This window comes from Mesoplodon densirostris, chromosome 18 (genome assembly GCF_025265405.1).
Source record: "Mesoplodon densirostris isolate mMesDen1 chromosome 18, mMesDen1 primary haplotype, whole genome shotgun sequence".
NCBI lineage: Eukaryota > Metazoa > Chordata > Mammalia > Artiodactyla > Ziphiidae > Mesoplodon > Mesoplodon densirostris.
In genome coordinates, this window is record NC_082678.1 from 30544890 (window position 1) to 30566845 (window position 21956).

Consider the following 21956-nt stretch of genomic DNA (forward strand, 5'->3'; position numbering starts at 1 on the left):
AGTTCCCTCATCTGACACTCCAGTTTTTATCATAATTATTTGTGAAAAAATATATAAGAAGTATCAACTTTGGTTCAAAAACCTTTATGATCTTAGAAATAAGAACTAAGGAATAGTGACATAGAAATTAAAAGCTGTGGAAACAAAAATGTTCAATCACAATACAATGAAATACGAAGGCATTAGGTGGGGGTCAAAATGAGTTCAAACCTGGAGAGATACCACTGGACTATAATAGATACTTCATATTAGAAGCAAGGCAAGTGCCTACTCCTTGGAACCAAACTTCTACCAGATACAATGAACAAAGCTTTGGAGACAGAGACAGAGAGAGACAGCATTTGAACACTCTACTGGCAGAAACTGGCCCATGTACCTTTTGGACAATACAGCTTTCCTCAAGGCAAGCTAGAGCCACCAGGCTTTTTGTCTAAGGAGTTTGGAGTACATATAAGGAATTATTAGGGACAAACAACCCAGACATTTAGTTTGGTTCTTAAAGGTTGTTACCCAGAGTTGACAGCTGATGGAGATTCTGCCTGATGACCAGGGAAGTCAAACTTCACTGGAAGTACTGCCCAGGCTGGAAGGCCAAGACCAATCCAGGGTCAACTCTTACAAGCAAATAAGGTCTCTGACAACTTAGCTCGGATTTTCTCTAAGCCTGCAGGGCTGTGAAGCAGGGGAGCAATTCTGTTCCGGGAATCTACTCATCATAAAGTTTCCTTTGGGCACAGCCTGTGACATTCTCACCGCTGTATAACTCGATAGGGAACACAATCAACACTATTCAATAGCATGACCACTTTCAAGGCCCACAAAAACATAGCCAATTATTATATAAGAATCATATTCACCCAATATATCAGAAATGAAAACTGAAATTAAACTGATTTCAAAAACATAATCTAATAAACTCTTCAACAAGAAAAAAACGATAATAATAATAGTCAATATATTTTCTCTGCTTACTATGTTTCAGGCATAGTTCTAAGCTTTTTACATTCATCATCTCATTTACTCTTACAATATCCTCCATTAGGTGATAAGCTGTATTACTAATCCTATTTGCAGATAAAGAAGTTGCAGCTTAGAGATATTAAATACCTTCAAATGTCTCTGGCTAGAAAAACCTAAAATTGCAACAACAGCAACAACAACAAAATCTAAGAGACAAAGTTAGGACTCAAACACAGGTGCCCAAGGCTTATAATCACTGCACTATTCTGTAAGATAAGCAAGCAATTGGGGAAGAACTGGATCAAACACTTTCTGTATGAACTGTGGCAAGTCACTCTACATCCAAACACTGGGGACAATATTATTTGCTGTCATTTTTCTCATAAACGCCACAAAGAACAATTTTAAGACTGCTGCTGTGAAAGCATCTGGTGAATGAAAGAATATGTAATGTTTTAGATAACCATTATTTTCATCCAATTAACTTTTCAAGTAACTTTATTTGCTCACTGAAACTGAAGTACTTCAAGGACAATCAAAAAGGTCTTACCTAAAGCCACAATCAGCAGTTTCTGGAATGCATCTGTCATAGCCTTCTGAACAGCAAGCTTCTGGGTTACCTTCCTTTCCATAAGGAATGATAATGACCCTAAATCCAACGAAAACAGATGAGTTTAAAATGCCTGTCTGCATAACTGATTTCTAGGTTAGGTGTGTAAAACTAAAAATGCATCTGTGATTCTTAGATCATTATCTTAGTGATTAAGGGCAGGCACAACACTGGGTTACGGGTGAATGTCTCTGTTGTAGGTATACCCTGGCATGGCACATTTTTACTGCTCAGATCTATTCTGGAAGTTCCTAAAACACTCGATGGGAAATGGAAATCAAGAACGTGCACAAATCTCATACTACTCACAGATTTCAAATGGACAAGCTGAGGCTTCACTGCTACAGACCCTGCTCTCCTGTGCGTAAAGGGCTGGATTCATACAGTGAGATAGACTTGCCGGTAGTGCAGATGATCCGGCCTCTCCTCAACCATCACCCACTCAGGTGGATGGTGGAGCCTCCTCCACTCCATTCGCTAACAGCCCTGCCTCTGAGTTAAAACCCTAAGCCCAAGTGACATGGATTCTAGGAAAAAACTCAGTACCAATCGGAATCCCCTTTCCAGGGATCTACATTTACTTTTTCTGCTCAGGCCCTTCTATAGGAGGCAAAGGACTGAATATTTACACAAGAGTTTATTTCCATCTTTAGACAATGATTTTCTTGGGATAACTGAAGGCCAGAAGACATCTGTATTTGAAGGAATATTTTAGCACATAACAAATCATTAACAACAACAACAAAAAAAAAACTAACTAATTTTCCCTCCTCCTAAGCTTCTTGGCAGGCGGTCAGTTCTAAAATTCTAAAGTTTAAGGGGCTGTCAGGTATTGCCTAAGATAAAAACCTATATTGTCAGGCAGAAAAAATCTGCCCAGGACTTTAGTGGCTTAGAAAAGTGATGATGTATCTGAAAAGGTGAGTTTCAGAAAGAAAGGAAAAAAGAGAAATCCCACTCCCTCACCTCCCCACACACAAACATACTGGAAAACAGACCTTCCTCCAACTTATCCAAAGGTTCCTCAGCCATGACAACTTCAGTTCTCCTGCACTTATGGGAGGGCAACACCACCTCTAAAGCACAGAAGAACTTCAGGCTTTGCTTCTGAATTGGTGTCACAATAGCTTCATTTTCCCTTTCTTCAAGGTTAGAAAGATCCTGAAGCTGTTAGGATTATGAATTAAAGGCTAGACTTCAAAGTATCCTGTTGTTAGAAATAAAAACTAAACTCCAGCAATCCCAGGTAAAAGTTTAGGTATGCAATAGCTTCAAAATCAAGTGAGACTTGCAAATGAATGACTAGATATGGACAAATATTTTTTATCATATACCATACAAATACTGGAGAAAATTATGGACACCGCCATCCAAGTCATTGAGATTATCACTAATTCTAGGTGGCAGGCCAATGCTCAGATACTTCCATGTGGAAGGCTCTCACATCTCCTCCCCATAGCCCTGCTCTATTCTTCTCTCTAAAGTCTAGGAGTTCAATGTTGAAAGGAGTCTGGTTAGTCAAAGAAAATCTACAGAGTTTACCCTGATGATCCTTTTTGACCACCCACTGAAACCAAAGTAGTGATTTGCCAATTCTTGGCATCTGGAGCTGTTTAGGGCCAGCGTATTATGTTGAACCGCCTTATGTCTGGTGCCGAGACGAACCTAAAGACATAAAAGACCGAAAAACATCACAATCCTACATAAGAGACTTATTTTGGATATACCTGAGATTTATCAATACCAATTTCATAGAGTGGTTGTGAAGATTAAGTAGGACATTTTAAGCAATGAGCTCACAGTCAGCCCTAAATAAATGTTATTTATTATTTTTAAGTCAGGACTTTTCTGCATCATTTCCAGGTCCCCTGATTAACTGGAAGGTTCCCTTACCTATGGTGGTGAAGTGATGATGAAAGCAACCAAGGAAGCCCAGCAGAAGCCTATTATGGGGCTGGGGGTAAGCAAAGGAAGTGAACTGTTTTACTCGTCTCATCCTGTAGCTCCTGCTTGAGAATATGACCTGAAGAGGAGGTAAGATGGACCTGCCACTGAATCAGGACCTTAATCTGTAGCACCCCCTCCCCAAGTTACTAACCCCTGTTAGAAGAGGGAATACCTATACCTCTATAAATGTAAATAAAGCAACCAAAAGAAGTAGGGGTTCATCTGCATGAACAAGCTTCTTTGAGAGTGCAAATATTTCCAGTCTTCACTCTCTAAATAACTTACATATTACTGTGGATTTTTTACATCACTAGTTCTTTCTTAAATATCTATTTCCACTTTGAACAGGGTGTAGTATATAAATATAGTCATAAAAATTCAAATAATACAAATAAAGTCAAAGCATTGTTAATTCTTTATTGATTGGTTTGTGCATCTTCCTCTGTCACTAGTTTATGAGCTCCTTAAGTGCTTGAAGGAACCATATGTTATTCTTTCCTTGTTACCAGACGCAAGCATAGATCTTGGCATATAAGAGAGGAGTGATGGTCTGCTGACTGAGTGAATGAATGAGTACATAAGAAAATGAAATTACTTTCTCCAACTGAAGCTGCCTGCTGGGAAGGAGAAATGGAGACTAATTTTTAAATGTTGAGTGTCGCATGAGAGGCTAGGCCCTGTACGGTGAGTCATAATGGAGCTGTCCTGGACAATTAGGAAGCTTCAGAAGGGCTCTGAGCCCCTGGTACGAGACAGTTGACATCTGGGATAACCTTGCCACAGTTCTTGCTGGCAAACATTTCCCTTCGTGCTACTGAGAAAAACTCAGATACATTAGGCCTTTCCTTCATTTTATTTTAAGTTGTTAATTCTCTTTTCTGTATTTATAAAAAATACGGGGGAAAAAAGATAAGAAGTATGTATACCTGCCAATGAATAAAATAACACATAACTGGAACTTCCCTGCTGGTGCAGTGGTTAAGACTCCATTCTCCCAATGCAGGGGGCCCAGGTTCGATCCCTGGTCAGGGAACTAGGTCTCACATGCATGCTGCAACTAAGAGTTCTCACGCCACAGTTAAGGAACCTGTGAGCCACAACTAAAGGAGCCTGCCTGCTGCAACTGGGGAGCCCACATGCCACAACTGGGGAGCCCTTGAGCCGCACCAAAGCGGCCCGCCTGCTGCAACTACGACCCGGTGCAACAAATAAATAATTAAAATTTAAAAAGAACATATAATTAAAGTAGGTAACAATTTCGGGGGTGTGGGTAGTAAACTAAGGCTCGAAAATTAAATGAAGAAATCTAGGGCTTCCCTGGTGGCGCAGTGCCTGAGAGTCTGCCTGCCAATGCAGGGGACACGGGTTCGTGCCCCGGTTCGGGAATATCCCACATGCCACGGAGCAGCTGGGCCCATGAGACATGGCTGCTGTGCCTGCGCGTCCGGAGTCTGTGCTCCGCAACGGGAGAGGCCACAACAGTGAGAGGCCCGCGTACCGCCAAAAAAAAAAAAAAAAAAAAACCCAGAAGGTGCAAAACTGTTTCCTATCCCAGCCTCCTATCTTCCATCTTACAATCCTGTAACTGACACTGCAGAGAATCAAAGTCCACACCGTGTAGGATTTTTCCCACCAGTACAAAACACTGGCTCAAGGGCAAGTTCGAACTGGCTATTAATTCAGTTCAGCAAACATTTCCTGAGGCCAGGCCCTATGTTAGAAGCACTAACCTCAAAGAGGAAGCATGCCATCACTGCTTTCAAGAAACTCACATTCTAGCAAGACAGGCAAAGCACTAGTGAAAAATAACAAGAAATACCTTCCATCTGCCAAAAGGCATGAGCTGCCCTCAACAGAAGAACACAAGTTCACTGTGCAGAGATGATAGGGAGAGCACAGGGGAGTTTTTCAGAGAGAATGCACAAGAAGTCACCAAGACAAGAGAAAGCACATGATACACTCCAGGTGTGTCAGAGAAGGAGGGAAAGGAGCTAAGAATGCCCTCCAATGCCAAAAGAAGTGAGGGATTTATTTCATAGCAATGGAGCATGATGGGAGGTGTTTAAATAAAGAAGGGACCTATCGGGCAGTCCAGTGGTTGGGACTCCACGCTTCCTCCACGGCGGAAAGGGGTGGGGGGAGGGTTTGATCCCTGGTCGGGGAACTAAGATCCCGCAGGCAACATGGTGTGGTCAAAAAAAAAAAAAAAAGAAGGAACCTATCATGTAGAAGTCCTGTGAACAACTGGTGATAAGCAGGCATTGCCATTAATAACAGACCACTAAGCAGTCCAAGTAATAGAGATTGAGAATTCAAGCGCAGCCTCTCCTGAGCTATACCACTCATAATGCAGGGAGCAGCAATCCTGGGCAAAGAAGACCTAAGATCCTCTGACCTGACAGTCACAACATTGCTCCGGTGGACCACGCTTGCAGACCTCCCACCACCATCTCTGTTGGTTCCAAGACTGCTCTTCTTGCCTGTTCCCACCCTCGCTCACTCTCCCCACTTTCTACCTCACCAAACGGCCCCAAGTTACAGGTGTCCTCCATCCTTCCAAAGCTCAATTTATGCCACTTCGCTTTTAAGAATGACCCACATTAGCGCCTGTTTTCCTAACCAAAAGAAATCCAAAGAGGTATCTATTTTCACAAAAAAGGGGGGAAAATGAGAACAGTGTCTGGCATGTGTTGTGCAGCAGCCCATACAGAGGCAATTCGCACTGTGCGCTGCAAAGGCAGGTGCAAGGGGCACCACCCAGCTCCTTCCTGGGAACCACACTCAGCACCTCAGCGTCAAGCCGCCATAGCTTTGAACTGTCACTGAGCTTCTGTACTTTAGCTCAATTTATTTTGTGCATCCGTTAGCAAGATGTGTCCTATGGTCACTGCTTCTTCACTTTATGCCACTTCGGCTTATGAAAGGTTTCATGGGAACGCTCTGCTTTCAGTCATTGGGGGAAACCCATACTTATTGTCCTCCCGCCTCCCTCCAGCCTACGCATCCACTCTCGGCCTGGCCTTTCCAGCTTTGAAAAGACAACCTGGCTCCGCCCTCTACCGCCTATATACTGCAGTGAAAGATGAGGGGAGAAGCTGACAGGCAGACAAAAGGCAGCAGCAGTGAGTGAGGCCTGGTGACAGACATCGGAAGAGTTCCAGGCCCCTTCAACTTTTGAGATGTTTGGTATAATAAAAAATGTAAAAACACCTAAGAGATGGCACGAGAAAGAGCTCAAAATGGACTTCAGTATTTGTTAGCATTTTTTAAATATGGGTGGTACATACACGGGGTACAATGTAATATTCTCCACTTTTCTCAGTATGAAATTTTTAATTAAAAATATACCAAAACACGGTTTTGAAAATTACAGGATATTTAAAATGTTTATACATTTGACAAGTTAACACAACACAAAAAATGAAATCTAATTGTGTAATTCACAAGGTAATCCAACAAATATTTAGAGTATTGTATCCTCAGGCATTACATGGCCTCCCTTTAAACTTCCTCAGCTCTCCCTCAGTGGGCTATAATTCCCAGTTTACTTTAAGGGAACTTCAATATTTAAGTTATGGTTGGTGTTTATCTCCCTTATACAAACATGCATTAATTTGGGGAAATCAATTATCAAACAAACATCAAAAGTAATCATTTCTACATTAGACTTTGCCCATTAGAGATCAGAATGGCATTACAAGATCATCAGTCACTTATTCTATAGGCCAGAGTTGATGCTATTGACACTTTGGGCTGAACAATTCTTTGTTGCGGAAGGCTGTCCTGTGCCTCATAAATCTTTCAGCAGCATCCCGGCCTCTGACCACTAGGTGCCAGGAGCACGTCTCCTGACTTACGACAACTAAAGATGTCTGTCTCCAGACATCAGCAAATGTCCCCTGGGGGGCAAAATCTTTCCTGGTTGACACCTACTGATATAAACAAGCATATAGTGTTTGCTTGCCAAATAACAGCAACAGAAGATGGATAAATCCATGGATTCCAAAGGTCCTAGAATTAGCAAATCTTCTCTATACAACTCCTAGCCCACATCTAGAAAATATTACAAAAGGAAGCAAAATGAAAAGAAAAACTAACAACACATGAGCTAAAATCTTTACTAGGGACAGAACACAGCACAGTGATCCAAAGCACAGACTTGGAGCCAGAGGACTTACATTCAGAACTCACCAGCTGTGTGACCTGGAGCAAATGACTTAGCCTCAAGTATCTCAACTTGCTCACCTTTAAAATGGCAAGGAGACAACTAATACCTACCTCCTATGGTTATTTATTTTCACTTAAGAATTAAGTGAAATAATACGTGTAAAGTGCTTAAAAGAATGCCTGGCATACAGTGAGTGCTCAGTAAGTGTTAGCTATTGTTATTTCACTAAAATTCCATATTTTCAATTTATACAAAGTGGAAATCACTTTACAGATTTCAACATACAACACTGTATTTATAGAAAATAAAATATCATGCTATGTAACTACTTTATCTACTTGACAGAGGAATTATTTTCACCCATATTCATCATCTCGGTAAAATAATAATGGTTATGATTATGCAATCATAATAATGATTATGCTCTCCAATAGCCATTGGAGAAACAAGTGTACTTGTACGTCGCTGACAAAGACAAGCTAACCCCTGAAACTGGCTCTGAGGGGACATCACAAAGCCTACCATCAACATTAATCACCAAACATATTAGCCAGGGACATCTCAATAAAAGTAACACAGAAGTAGAGATTAGGGACAGAATTACTAACTCCAGGAGCTATGGGGGGAAGTGACTTAATTTCAAGAGTTAATGTCTCTGATATGTAGGCTCAGGTGCCCACCTCAGCACTGGATATGAAGATGCCTACTACAATTAATCAGGTCCCAACAGTTCATTTCTAACTGCGGTCTCCCTGAACCTCACTGCGGGTACTTCTGTAGCGTAGCTCTTCCCTGGTTCTTCAGAAAACAGCATGACCTGGCTACACATACTCCTGAAGAAGTTCAAGCGTCTTCTGGAAAAACATAAAATAAAAACTGCCAGCCGAAGTCAAAGTGAGACAATGTCTCAAGCCACGCTAAAATGGACTATAAAAAACACAGAGATCTAGAAACTACCTCTACACGACACCAGCTCCCAGACACACCTCACCATGTAGCCGAACCTCTTGGCCAGGATACACGGGTACACCCGGGTCTACAGCATGCAACCCTGCCACGTGGCGGACAGACACTGACCAAGCTGGGTCTTGTACAGCCTCTGCCATGGGGACAGAAAGGCCCGGAGAAGGGCGCTGAGTCGCTTAAACCCACCAGTGTGGGAAGAAACACCACGTCCACCCATTGAGAAGGCCACCCCTATTTGCCTTGACTCTTTCTCTTCCTGTTAAAAATTATCCAACTTTCACCAAAAGAATACACAACACTAACTTTCTGCAAACTCCTGCCCCTGTGGGGAACGGCATTCCTGGACGATGTAACTTCACACACAAAAAAGCTGGAATCAGTAACCAAGGTTCTAATTCAAATCCGGTCTAATTCAAATCCATTGACCCCTGTGATACGTTGCCGATCTACAAAAAGAGCCTAACAGCACATTAGTCGTTTGACCAGCCAGCATCCATCCCTTTTTCTGGTAATAAAAGCCCACACATTTCCTCAGAGTAGGCACCTCTCCCCACCTCTCAGTCAGCGTGGCTACGGTAGGATCGACTCCGCCAAAGAGCCACGGGTGCCACGTGACCAGAACTGGCCAATCCCAGTCTCACAGCCTCAAACAGCGATTGGCTCCAGGTCAGACATGTGACCCCATAAGAGCCAATGAGACATCATGAGACCTTTCCTGAGGCTTCTGGGAAAGAGACAGGCGCTCTTTCCGGCTGAATCTAAACGCGGACAGGCTACAGGGGGTGAATATGCTACAGCCAATTTTCTAACATACAGTTCCTACAACTGAAGTCCATACAGGAAAAGGCAGAGTTGACTCGTGGGGAGAACCTGAGTCCTGATGACTTTACTTGAGCCCTGAATCCAGCTAGCTGTGCCTGACTTTGCAGTTAGGTGAGCCTAACTCAAATTTCTTTCCAGCTTAAGCCAATTTAGGTTGATATTTCAGGCAGCTGAAGCGAACTGATGTATATGTGTATATCTGGTTAGTACCTCACAGGATGTGAAAAATGGAATGAACTGATAGCTGTCTTGTAAAACACTGTATATATACATGATTATTAAAAACACTGGTCACAGGTATTGATTAATAATAACAAGTGCAAAGAGAAAAAAGTGGGCATGGGAGAGAAATGACTTAGTGTGATATGTGGTTATTCTGACTCTTGAAAATATTCCAAAACATCTGTTTAAACTATTTTATCATAAAGCTATTTCAGCAATAATAATAAGAATAATAACAAGAGCCATTTGCTGAATGCTTCCTGTGGGCCAGAGGCCGTTGAAATGACTATCTTATGTAATCTGCTTGAGTCCTCATAATGACCTTACAAAGTGGATGTTATTATTATCATTCCCACTGACAGATAAGGAAACTGAAGCACAGACAAGTTAAGTTACTCAGCCACAGTTACACTGTAAATAAAAGGCAGGATTCAAATGCAGACATTCTGATGCAGCTCGTGCTTTTAGCCATGACACTGAATCTGAACCTACACTCAGAGTTCTAATGCTGTTCCAGTGAAGCAGAAACTCAAACTCAGGCACTCCCCAAAGCATCAAATGGGAATGTAATATACCACTATTTTAACCCTGGAAGAGTCTTAAGGACTAATTCCTACATAGTTCTGCATTATGAAAGTATACATATTTAACCACATTAGTGATTATCACTTTTTTAAAAAGTGTGAAAACCCTCACAAACCTCAACCAATTGCATCCTTTGGTTAAACAAAAGTCCTAGATGTTCCCAAGACTAAGAGGTATATTAATTAGTACTACCTTTCCAGAAAATAACATTTGCACCTTCCACAAAGTCAACTTTATGAGGACATTCCCATCACTAAGTTACATTTCACCACTTTTATAGAACAGAAACTTATTTTAAAATCTACCCATCTTAGTATAATACAAAAAAAGAAAAAAATTTATGCATTGGACTTTCTCAAAATTAAACCTTTTTCCTCTTTGAAAGACACTATTATGTTAGAAGGATACGAAGCCAAGCTAAAGACTGAGAAAAAACCAACTGCAAATCACATACCTGAAAAAGGATTTGTATCCAAATACATAAAGAATTCTCAAAACTCAACAGTAGGAAAACAACCCAATTAAAAGCTACGCGAAAGATTTCAATGGCACTTCACTAAGAGGACCTAATGATGGCAAATAAGCACATGAAAAGATGTCCAATGGCATTAGTCATCAGAGAAATGCAAATTAAAACCATGATAAGATAGTACCACATACCTATTAGAATGGCTAAATTAAAATCACTGATAGTGTCAGTGATGTGGAACAGCTGTAATTCTCATACATTGCTAGGGGGAGAATAAAAAATGGTACAGACACTCTGGAAAAAGTGTTGACAGTTTCTCATAAAGTTAAAAATATACTCACTATATCACCCAGCAATCCCCTTTCCCCAGAGACAGCTACCCTAGATATAGAGAAATGAAAACTATGTTTGCACAAAAGTCTGTACACAAATGTTTACAGCGTCTCTATTCCTAAATGCTAAAAATAGGAAACAACCCATATGTCCTTTAAAGAGTGCCAATGGAAAACTACTCAGTAATAAAAAGGAATAAACTTTCAATACATGCAATAACGTAGATGAATCTCAAAAACACAGTAAAAGAACCCAGTCTCAAAAGGTTACGTGTATGATTCCATTTATAGAACATTCTCAAAAAGACAAAAATATAGGGATGGAGAAAAGGTCAGTGGTTGCAGAGGTTACAGGATGGGGACAGTTAACTATAAAAGGATACCATCAGGGAATTCTGCGGGGTGACATTATTCTGTATTCTGATTGTAGTGATGGCTGCACAAACTACACGTGCTAAATTAACAGAATAAAAGAAAAAAGTTAGTTTTACCGTATGATAATTTTAAGAATAAAATTTTAAAATTATTTTTAAATATGAACCTCAATGTCACAATGGACACGGTTTTTAAAAACTGGAAAGAAATGAAGAAGGATAAGTTTGTTAATAAAAGGAAAACCTGGGCTTCCCTGGTGGTGCAGTGGTTCAGAGTCTGCCTGCCGATTGGGGGTAAACGGGTTCGAGACCTGGTCTGGAAGGATACCACGGGCCACGGGGCAACAGGGGCCGGGAGCACAACCAATGAGCATGCGTGTCTGGAGGCTGTGCTCTGCAACAACAGGGTCCACGGCAGTGAGAGGCCCACGCACCACGATGAGGAGTGGCCCACGCTCGCCGCAACTACAGAAGGCGCTCGCACAGAAACGGAGACCCAACACAGCCAAAAATAAATAAAAAATAAATAAATTTAAAAGGAAAACCTATATATTTCCCTTTCGGCAAATGTAGGTTTTCGAGGCAAGAGTAGAGCCTCAGAAAGAATGTCTGCAAACAGAACAATCACCAGTTCACTAAGTACAAAATGTAGGATACTTGTGAAGAATCCCATCACAGCTAGATAATTGGTCCAGGACCAAAAGTAAATACTGGAAGAAAAATGAAATCAACAGTGTACCACAGAGGTGGTAGGCAGACTGGCCTGGACAAAGACATGTTCAGTAATAGATAATAAGGGTGCTGATCTGTAAGCATCATTCTTGTCCCAACGTGGACTTCCTTCTGTGACAGTATAAGGATACCACGAGATCATCTTGAAATCAAGTCATGAAATGTACTTTTATATTTTAAAAAATCAATTCTTGTCCTTAAATTAACTTTTCTTCTTAGTTTAGTCATGGTCCTCTATTACTTCTAAAACATTAAATCTTATTTGATTAGAGACAGACTTCAAAAAATAAACTGTCATCAAATAGCAGGAACAAACAGTAGTAACTAAAATTTCTTCAATCTAAACTGGAGATGATTTCTGTATCTCTGTCTTTTACATTTGTCTCCATTAGGGGAAAAACATTATATACCTCATAATTAACTTGGCTGGAATGAATCATACTGCATTTGTAAAAGTTTCAGAAGACCAATGAGCTGTGCTGAACAGTACCACTATCCAACTGAGCAGAAATTACTATACATAAGTTTCTTTACATAACTAACAAAACAAAAATTTAATCAAAAGAAGAACTACTAGAAAAAAATTAGAGATTCAATTTTTTACTCAGGAATTGGCCTTTAGTCAGTAATTTGCCTCATACATTATTATTTTCCCTGTGGAAACCCAATTATTACCCTGAAAACGAGACCACGTTAGAAAGTAAATGCATTGTGACAAAAGAAAGAAAAGGCAGATTGATACATTATTAAAATAACTCACACGCCATACCCTGAGGAGTAAGGAAGCCATGGCAGAGCAGGCCCCCTTCTCCTCAATGGACAGCACAGCTGTGGGGAAGACACTGCAGCTAGCAGAAGCGTGTCACACTTCCTCAGGGAGGAAGCAAGTTACAGACCACTCTAGAGAGGGCGCCCATAAACTGATGGCCACGCTCATTACCCAACGTCCAGGCTACCCACAGGCTGACTGCAACCCAACTTTCCCACCATTCCCACAAAGGCCCCAGGAACCGTCAGGCCTCTGAGGCTCTGCCAATGCCCTTCCCTCTACCCAAATATCCTTTCCCTCCTCTCTCCGGGCCTCAATCCTGCCCAACTCTAAATGAACACACCAAGGCCTATTTCCCTAAGAATGCCTCTCTCAAAACCAAAATTACTTCCTCTACAATGATCTGCCTCTTACTCATCCATCATTATCTTGGATTAAATACATCATGTAAGATGCCTTATCTGACCAACACAGCTATTTTAAAAATAAGAGTCATGTTTTAGACCATCTATGACATGAACTGGCAACCATTCAGCTCACTAAAACCATTCAATAAATACTCTAATTGAATTTCCCAAAGAGTTGACCTAAAATAACCTAAATGCCAAGCATTCCAAGAACCGTCCTGAACCAAATTCACTTCTCATTCGAATGCCAATGTCATACACAGGGATGTTGTATTGTCTTGAAATGTACTTGCCTTTATCCAAAACTAGAATCTCTGATGAGTTTATGGGACACACATGTAAAATATTCTGCAAAGTCAAAAAGGTTTATTCAGTGTACTGTGCTTAATATTCAGCCAGACCTGCATTTTTCACTAAAACCTATACAATTACTGAGTATGAAAGAAGCATTAGAAGAGATACTAAGTCTATTGTAAAGAAAAATGGAAGCGAAGGTCATCAATCATTTTCTACTTTGAATCATCTCTTTCATAAAGAGGTAAATTCTCCTAAATTCCAGAATGAATGGAATTCAATACAGCAAAGTAAAATGCTTGAAATACATAAAATAAATATCTTGATGGACCATAAACCATCTGCTTTAGTAACTTAAATTACTAAAGATAACCCTAATTTATGAAAAGTTATATCAAGAGCTAAAATTGAGAATTTTTTTCCATCTATTACTTTGATTTTCCTGACCCGTTTTTGAGAATTGTCAGCATTCTTGATCAATAATTCCATATAATTTCTTGAAGAGACTGAGATACCTCCCAAGTCATTTAACATGCTTACTAATCTATAAAGATATGAAAAAACAAAAAAACCATAGTTATGAAGCAAGCAAATTATATTAAAAGACTGACTTTCAGAAAAGGTTGCTGCTTGCCAAGAAAATTTTATTATAATAAAACATATACTGTCATTTGTATTTCTTCATTTTCCCTTCCAGATTAGATGTGTAGCCTTGTAAACACATCATAAACCGAAGCAGTTGAGCTTTATAAATAAAATGTAAATCAACACAAGAGAGCTAACTGAATAAATAAAACAAAGTGTACCGGGCTTCCCTGGTGGTGGAGTGGTTGAGAGGCTGCCTGCCGATGCAGGGGACACGGCTTCGTGCCCCGGTCCGGGAAGATCCCACATGCCGCGGAGCGGCTAGGCCTGTGAACCATGGCCGCTGAGGTGCGTGTCCGGAGCCTGTGCTCCACAATGGGAGAGGCCACAAGAGTGAGAGGCCCGTGTACTGAAAAAAAAAAAAGCATACCACCATCATCCAAGCAGACTACAAAATAGCAAGCAGATTATAAAATAATAGTCTACAAGCCTGCTTTTTAAATATATATCTAAATGCATTGAATATCTTATATAAAAAGCCAAGAGAGGGCCTCCCTGGTGGCGCAAGTGGTTGAGAGTCCGCCTGCCGATGCAGGGGATACGGGTTCGTGCCCCGGTCTGGGAGGATCCCATATGCCGCGGAGCGGCTGGGCCCGTGAGCCAAGGCCGCTGAGCCTGCGCGTCTGGAGCCTGCGCGTCCGGAGCCTGTGCGTCCGGAGCCTGCGCGTCCGGAGCCTGTGCTCCGCAACGGGGGAGGCCACAACAGTGAGAGGCCCGCATACCGCAAAAAAAAAAAAAAAAAAAAAAAAAAAAAAAAAAAAAAGCCAAGAGATAGAGATGAAACAAAATATTAAAAGTAAACATCTCCTTCCCCAAAACCCTAACTCCCTTCCAGTCATGAGGAGAACATCACACAAACCCAAGTTGAGGGACAGTCTATGAAATACGTGAACCAGGACTCTTCAAAATTGTCATTAAGAAAAGGAAAGTCTGGGACTTTCCTGGTGATTCAGTGGATAAGAATCCGTCTGCCAATGCAGGGGACACGGGTTCCAGCCCTGGTCTGGGAAGATCCCACATGCCGCAGAGCAACTAACCCCGTACGTCTCAACTACTGCGCCTGCGATCTAGAGCCCGCAAGCCACAACTGCTGAGGCCACACGCCGCAACTACTGAAGCCCGCGCACTCTAGCGCCTGTGTGCCGCAACTACTGAGCCCAGCTGCAGCAATTACTGAAGCCCGCACACTTAGAGCCCGTGCTCCGCAACAAGAGAAACCACAACAATCAGCAGTCCACGCACCACAACAAAGAGTAGCCACCACTTGCCACAACCAGAGAAAGCCCGCGCGCAGCAACAAAGACCCAACACAGCCAAATATAAACAATAATAAAAATAAATAAATAAAGGCATCATCACATAAAAACAAATGAGGAAATAAATTTTTTCAAAAATGAATAACTGGTGGGGCAGTGGTTAAGAATCCGCCTGGCAGTGCAGGGGACACGGGTTTGAGCCCTGGTCCAGGAAGATCCCACATGCTGCAGAGCAACTAAGCCCGTGAGCCACAACTACTCAGCCTGCGCGTCTGGAGCCTGTGCTCCGCAACAAGAGGGGCCGCGGCGTGACACGCCCACGCACCACGATGAGGAGTGGCCCCTGCTCGCCGCAACTAGAGAAGGCCCTCGCACAGAAACGAAGTCCCAACACAGCCAAAAATAAATAAAAAATAAATAAAAATCAATACATTTAAAAGGAAAACCTATCCATTTCCCTTTCTGCAAATGTAGGATTTCCAGGCAAGAGTAGAGCCTCAGAAAGAATGTCTGCAAACAGAACAATCACTAGTTCACTAAGTACAAAATGTAGGATACTTTTGAAGAATCCCACCACAGCTAGATAACTGGTCCAGAACCAAAAGTAAATACTGGAAGAAAAATGAAATCAACAGTGTACCACAGAGGTGGTAGGCAGGCTGGCCTGGACTAAGACATCTTCAGTAATAGATAATAAGGGTGCTGATTTGTAAGCATCATTCTCGTCCCACTGTGGACTTCCTTCTGCGACAGTATAAGGATACCACCAGATCATCTTGAAATCAAGTCATGAAATGTACTTTTATATTTTTAAAAATCAATTCTTGTCCTTAAATTAACTTTTCTTCTTAGTTTAGTCATGGTCCTCTATTACTTCTAAAACATTAAATCTTATTTGATTAGAAACAGACTTCAAAAAATAAAAATAAACTGTGATCAAACAGCAGGAACAAACAGTAGTAACTGACATTTCTTCAATCTAGACAGAAGATGATTTCTGTATCTCTGTCTTTTACATTTGTCTCCTTTGGGGAAAAAATTATGTACCTCATAATTAACTTGGCTGGAATGAATCAGACTGCGTTTGTACAAGTTTCAGAAGACCAATGAGCTGTGCTAAACAGCACCACTATCCACCTGAGCAGAAATTACTATCCATAAGTTTCTTTACATAACTAACAAAACAAAAATTGAAACAAAAGAAGAACTACTAGAAAAAAATTAGAGATTCATTTTTTAAGTCAGGAATTTGCCTTTCGTCAGTAATTTGCCTCATACATTATTATTTTCCCTGTGGAAACCCAATGATTATCCTGAAAACAAGACCACTTTAGAAAGCAAATGCACTGTGACAAACGAAAGAAAAGGCAGATTGATACATTATTAAAATAACTCACACGCCATACCCTGAGGAGTAAGGAAGCCATGGCAGAGCAGGCCCCCTTCTCCTCAATGGACAGCACAGCTGTGGGGAAGACACTGCAGCTAGCAGAAGCGTGTCATACTTCCTCAGGGAGGAAGCAAGTTACAGACCACTCTAGAGAGGGCGCCCATAAACTGATGGCCACGCTCATTACCCAACGTCCAGGCTACCCACAGGCTGACTGCAACCCAACTTTCCCACCATTCCCACAAAGGCCCCAGGAACCGTCAGGCCTCTGAGGCTCTGCCAATGCCCTTCCCTCTACCCAAATATCCTTTCCCTCCTCTCTCTGGGACTCAATCCTGCCCAACTCTAAATGAACACACCAAGGCCTATTTCCCTAAGAATGCCTCTCTCAAAACCAAAATTACTTCCTCTACAATGATCTGCCTCTTACTCATCCATCATTATCTTGGATTAAATACATCATGTAAGATGCCTTATCTGACCAACACAGCTATTTTAAAAATAAGAGTCATGTTTTAGACCATCTATGACATGAACTGGCAACCATTCAGCTCACTAAAACCATTCAATAAATACTCTAATTGAATTTCCCAAAGAGTTGACCTAAAATAACCTAAATGCCAAGCATTCCAAGAACCGTCCTGAACCAAATTCACTTCTCATTCGAATGCCAATGTCATACACAGGGATGTTGTATTGTCTTGAAATGTACTTGCCTTTATCCAAAACTAGAATCTCTGATGAATCTATGGGACACACATGTAAAATATTCTGCAAAGTCAAAAAGCTTTATTTATTGAACTGTGCTTAATATTCAGCCAGACCTGCATTTTTCTCTAAAACTTATACAATTACTGAGTATGCAAGAAGCATTAGAAGAGAGACTAAATCTATTGAGAAGAAAACTGGAAGCGAAGGTCATCAATCATTTTCTACTTTGAATAATCTCTTTCATAAAGAGGGAAATTCTCCTAAATTCCAGAATGAATGGAATTCAATACAGCAAAGTAAAATACTTTAAATACATAAAATAAATATCTTGATGGACCTTCCACCAACTGTTTTAGTAACTTCAATGATAAAAAAAACCCTAAATTTAAGAAAAGTTATATCAACAGCTAAAATTGAGATTTTTTTTCCATCTATTACTTTGATTTTCCTGACCCATTTTTGAGAATTGTCAGCATTCTGGATCAAGAATTCCAAATTATTGTTTGAAGAGAGTGAGATTCCTCCCAAGTCATTTAACATGCTTACTAATCAATAAAGATATGAAAAAACAAAAAAACACATATTTATGAAGCAAGCAAATTATATTAAAAGACTGACTTTGAGAAAAGGTTGCTTCTTGCCAAGAAAATTTTATAATTTTATAAAACATTTTCTCTCATTTCTATTTCTTCATTTTCCCTTCCAGATTATCTGTGTAGCCTTGTAAACACATCATAATCCAAAGCAGTTGAGCTTTATCAATAAAATGTAAATCAACGCAAGAGAGCCAACTGCATAATGAAAACAAAAGTGTACTGTGCTTCCCTGGTGGAGCAGTGGTTGAGAGCCTGCCTGCCGATGCATGGGACACGGCTTCGTGCCCCGGTCCGGGAAGATCCCACATGCCGCGGAGTGGCTGGGCCTGTGAGCCATGGCCGCTGAGCCTGCGCGTCCGGAGCCTGTGCTCCACAACGGGAGAGGCCACAACAGTGAGAGGGCCGTGTACAAAAAAAAAAAAAAAAAAAGCATACCACCATCATCCCAAGCAGATTACAAAATAGCAAGCAGATTATAAAATAATAGTCTACAAGCCTGCTTTTTAAAATATATATCTAAATGCATTGAATATCTTACATAAAAAGCCAGGAGATATAGATGAAACAAAATATTAAAAGTAAACATCTCCTTCTCCAAAACCCTAACTCCCTTCCAGTCATGAGGAGAACATCACACAAACCCAAGTTGAGGGACAGTCTATGAAATACGTGAACCAGGACTCTTCAAAATTTTCATTAAAAAGCCCAGAGATAAACCCATGCACATATGGCCAACTTATCTTTGATAAAGGAGGCAGGAATGTACAGTGGAGAAAGGACAGCCTCTTCAATAAGTGGTGCTGGGAAAACTGTACAGGGACATGTAAAAGTTTGAGATTAGATCATTCCCTAACACCATACATAAAAATAAGCTCAAAATGGATTAAAGACCTAAATGTAAGGCCAGACACTATCAAACTCTTAGAGGAAAACATAGGTAGAACACTCTATGACATAAATCACAGCAAGATCCTTTTGGACCCACCTCCTAGAGAAATGGAAATAAAAACAAAGATAAACAAATGGGACCTAATGAAACTTCAAAGCTTTTGCACAGCAAAGGAAACCATAAACAAGACCAAAAGACAACCCTCAGAATGGGAGAAAATATTTGCAAATGAAGCAACTGACAAAGGATTAATCTCCAAAATTTATAAACAGCTCATGCAGCTCAATAGCAAAAAAACAAACAACTCAATCCAAAAATGGGCAGAAGACTTAAATAGGCATTTCTCCAAAGAGGATATACAGACTGCCAACAAACACATGAAAGAATGCTCAACATCATTAATCATTAGAGAAATGCAAATCAAAACTACAATGAGATATCATATCACACCAGTCAGAATGGCCATCATCAAGAAATCTAGAAACAATAAATGCTGGAGAGGGTGTGGAGAAAAGGGAACACTCTTGCACTGCTGGTGGGAATGTGAATTGGTACAGCCACTATGGAGAACAGTATGGAGGTTCCTTAAAAGACTAAAGATCGAACTACCATATGACCCAGCAATCCCACTACTAGGCATATACCCTGAGAAAACCATAATTCAAAAAGAGGCATGTACCAAAATGTTCATTGCAGCTCTATTCACAATAGCCCAGAGCGGAAACAACCTAAGTGTCCATCATTGGATGAATGGATAAGGAAGATGTGGCACATATATACAATGGAATATTACTCAGCCATAAAAAGAAACGAAACTGAGCTCTTTGTAATGAGGTGGATAGACCTAGAGTCTGTCATACAGAGTGAAGTAAGTCAGAAAGAGAAAGACAAATACCGTATGCTAACACATATATACGGAATTTAAAAAAAAATGTCGTGAAGAACCTAGGGGTAAAACGGGAATAAAGACACAGACCTACTTGAGAATGGACTTGAGGATATGGGGAGGGGGAAGGGTAAGCTGTGACAAAGCGAAAGAGAGGCATGGACATATATACACTACCAAATGTAAGGTAGATAGATAGTGGGAAGCAGCCGCAGAGCACAGGGAGAGCAGCTCGGTGCTTTGTGACCGCCTGGAGGGGTGGGATGGGGAGGGTGGGAGGGAGGGAGATGCATGAGGGAAGGGATGTGGGAACAGATGTATATGTATGACTGATTCACTTTGTTATAAAGCAGAAACTAATAAAAAAAAATAAAGTTAGGGAGGAAAAGTAAGCCAGACCTAGATGGCACCAACTGCCTAACAGTGCATCCCTGCTCAGCCAACGTGAAAGACCTATATGTAATGAATATCGATGAAGGCTGGCCCTACTTACTCTTTGTTTGCCCAGGAGTCCCAAGCCTTAACAGCCTAGGGTTTCTAGAAGTTTATGATTCTTTCCCACGAGACTGTGAGCTCTTAAGGAACGAGGACTCTGCCTTTTCATCTTTGTTTCCCTAGGAATTAAAATTGCACCTGGATCAGGCAAGACCCCAAATTATGGTTTGAGGATCATTTGACTGATTAGCAATGAACACCAAGGATGGAACTGCAGAATTTTACAACCGGAGGGGATTTCAGCGACCATCTAAAACTGCTCCATCCAATATGTTAGCCTCCAGCTACGTGTGGCAATTTAAATTAGCTGAAGTTAAACAAAATTAAAATGTGTATTCCTCAGACACACTAGCACCGTTTCTAGGGCTCCATAGCACATGTGTCTTGAAGCTACTCTACTGGATGTTGTATAGTACATTTACCTTATCACAGAAAGTCCTGTTGCACGGCGCTGAAAAGTGTCTCGTTTTATAGCGAAAGAACTGAGTCTCAGAGGAAGAAAGTAATTTCCCCCAATTCACTCAGTGAGTGAGAAACAGAAACAAGACCAAGAAACTAAGTTTCCTGGCTTCTGCTCTGTGTTTTCCAGCCACTACCCTGGCTTCACACACACAAGAGCCATAAAATATCCTCTTTCAAATCAGCATGGCTTTGGTAAGAAATTCTAGGTGCACATGGCAGAGAATACATGTTAGACCCAGCAAGCAGATGATGGGAAACCATAGCTTCCCACAGAAAGCTGAAGGCCAAGAGATCTGAAGGATGCCCAAATATGGGTTGCCTTTTGTTTTAAAGCTTTTCAAAATAGTTTTCATTTCAATGTTGCAGCTTAATACCCAAGATGGACACTCTTTTTGAAGAGTTTCTTTTGATTTTAATGTCTTAAAGTCCTAATTTGAACTCTGCTTTTTGTTTACATTATACACAGCCCACAATTTTTCTTTCTTTCCAGGTAACTTGATCCTTAAAAAATGTACAGAATCCATCCATGCCCACTGCTTTTAATTAAACGTCAACTCGTCCTTTCAAAAAAAAATTGTCATTAAGAAAAGGAAAGTCTGGGAATTTCCTGGTGGTGCAGTGGTTAAGAATCCGTCTGCCAATGCAGGGGACACGGGTTCCAGCCCTGGTCTGGGAAGATCCCACATGCCGCAGAGCAACTAAGCCCGTACATCACAACTACTGAGCCTGCGCTCTAGAGCCCGCGAGCCACAACTGCTGAGGCCACACGCCGCAACTACTGAAGCCCGCGCACTCTAGGGCCTGTGTGCCGCAACTACTGAGCCCAGCTGCTGCAATTACTGAAGCCTGCACACTTAGAGCCCGTGCTCCGCAACAAAAGAAACCACAACACTCAGCAGTCCACGCACCACAACAAAGAGTAGCCACCACTTGCCACAAGCAGAGAAAGACCGCGCGCAGCAACAAAGA

At 41.1% G+C, this 21956-nt stretch overlaps 2 protein-coding genes across 8 annotated transcripts in view; both read right to left on the reverse strand.

The window, feature by feature from the left end:
• Positions 1-21956, reverse strand: part of LOC132479097 (RAD52 motif-containing protein 1-like) — a 261744-nt gene that overhangs the window by 82107 nt on the left and 157681 nt on the right. The gene's annotated exons all lie outside the window — the stretch shown is intronic.
• The window catches only part of LOC132479096 (RAD52 motif-containing protein 1-like), a 182703-nt gene that overhangs the window by 3061 nt on the left and 157686 nt on the right, over positions 1-21956 (reverse strand). For 3 of the 7 annotated variants that reach the window (XM_060082664.1, XM_060082665.1, XM_060082663.1), the window contains exons 4-6: positions 3113-3235; positions 2569-2737; positions 1511-1609 (exon numbers count right to left, since the gene is read on the reverse strand). In XM_060082664.1, coding sequence (XP_059938647.1) covers positions 1511-1609; positions 2569-2737; positions 3113-3235 — 391 coding nt within the window. Of the gene's footprint in view, positions 1-1466; positions 1610-2568; positions 2738-3112; positions 3236-4443; positions 4584-11464; positions 11536-14463; positions 14652-21956 lie in introns of those variants that run through there. The other 4 variants (XM_060082670.1, XM_060082669.1, XM_060082662.1 and 1 more) reach the window with 4 other exon arrangements.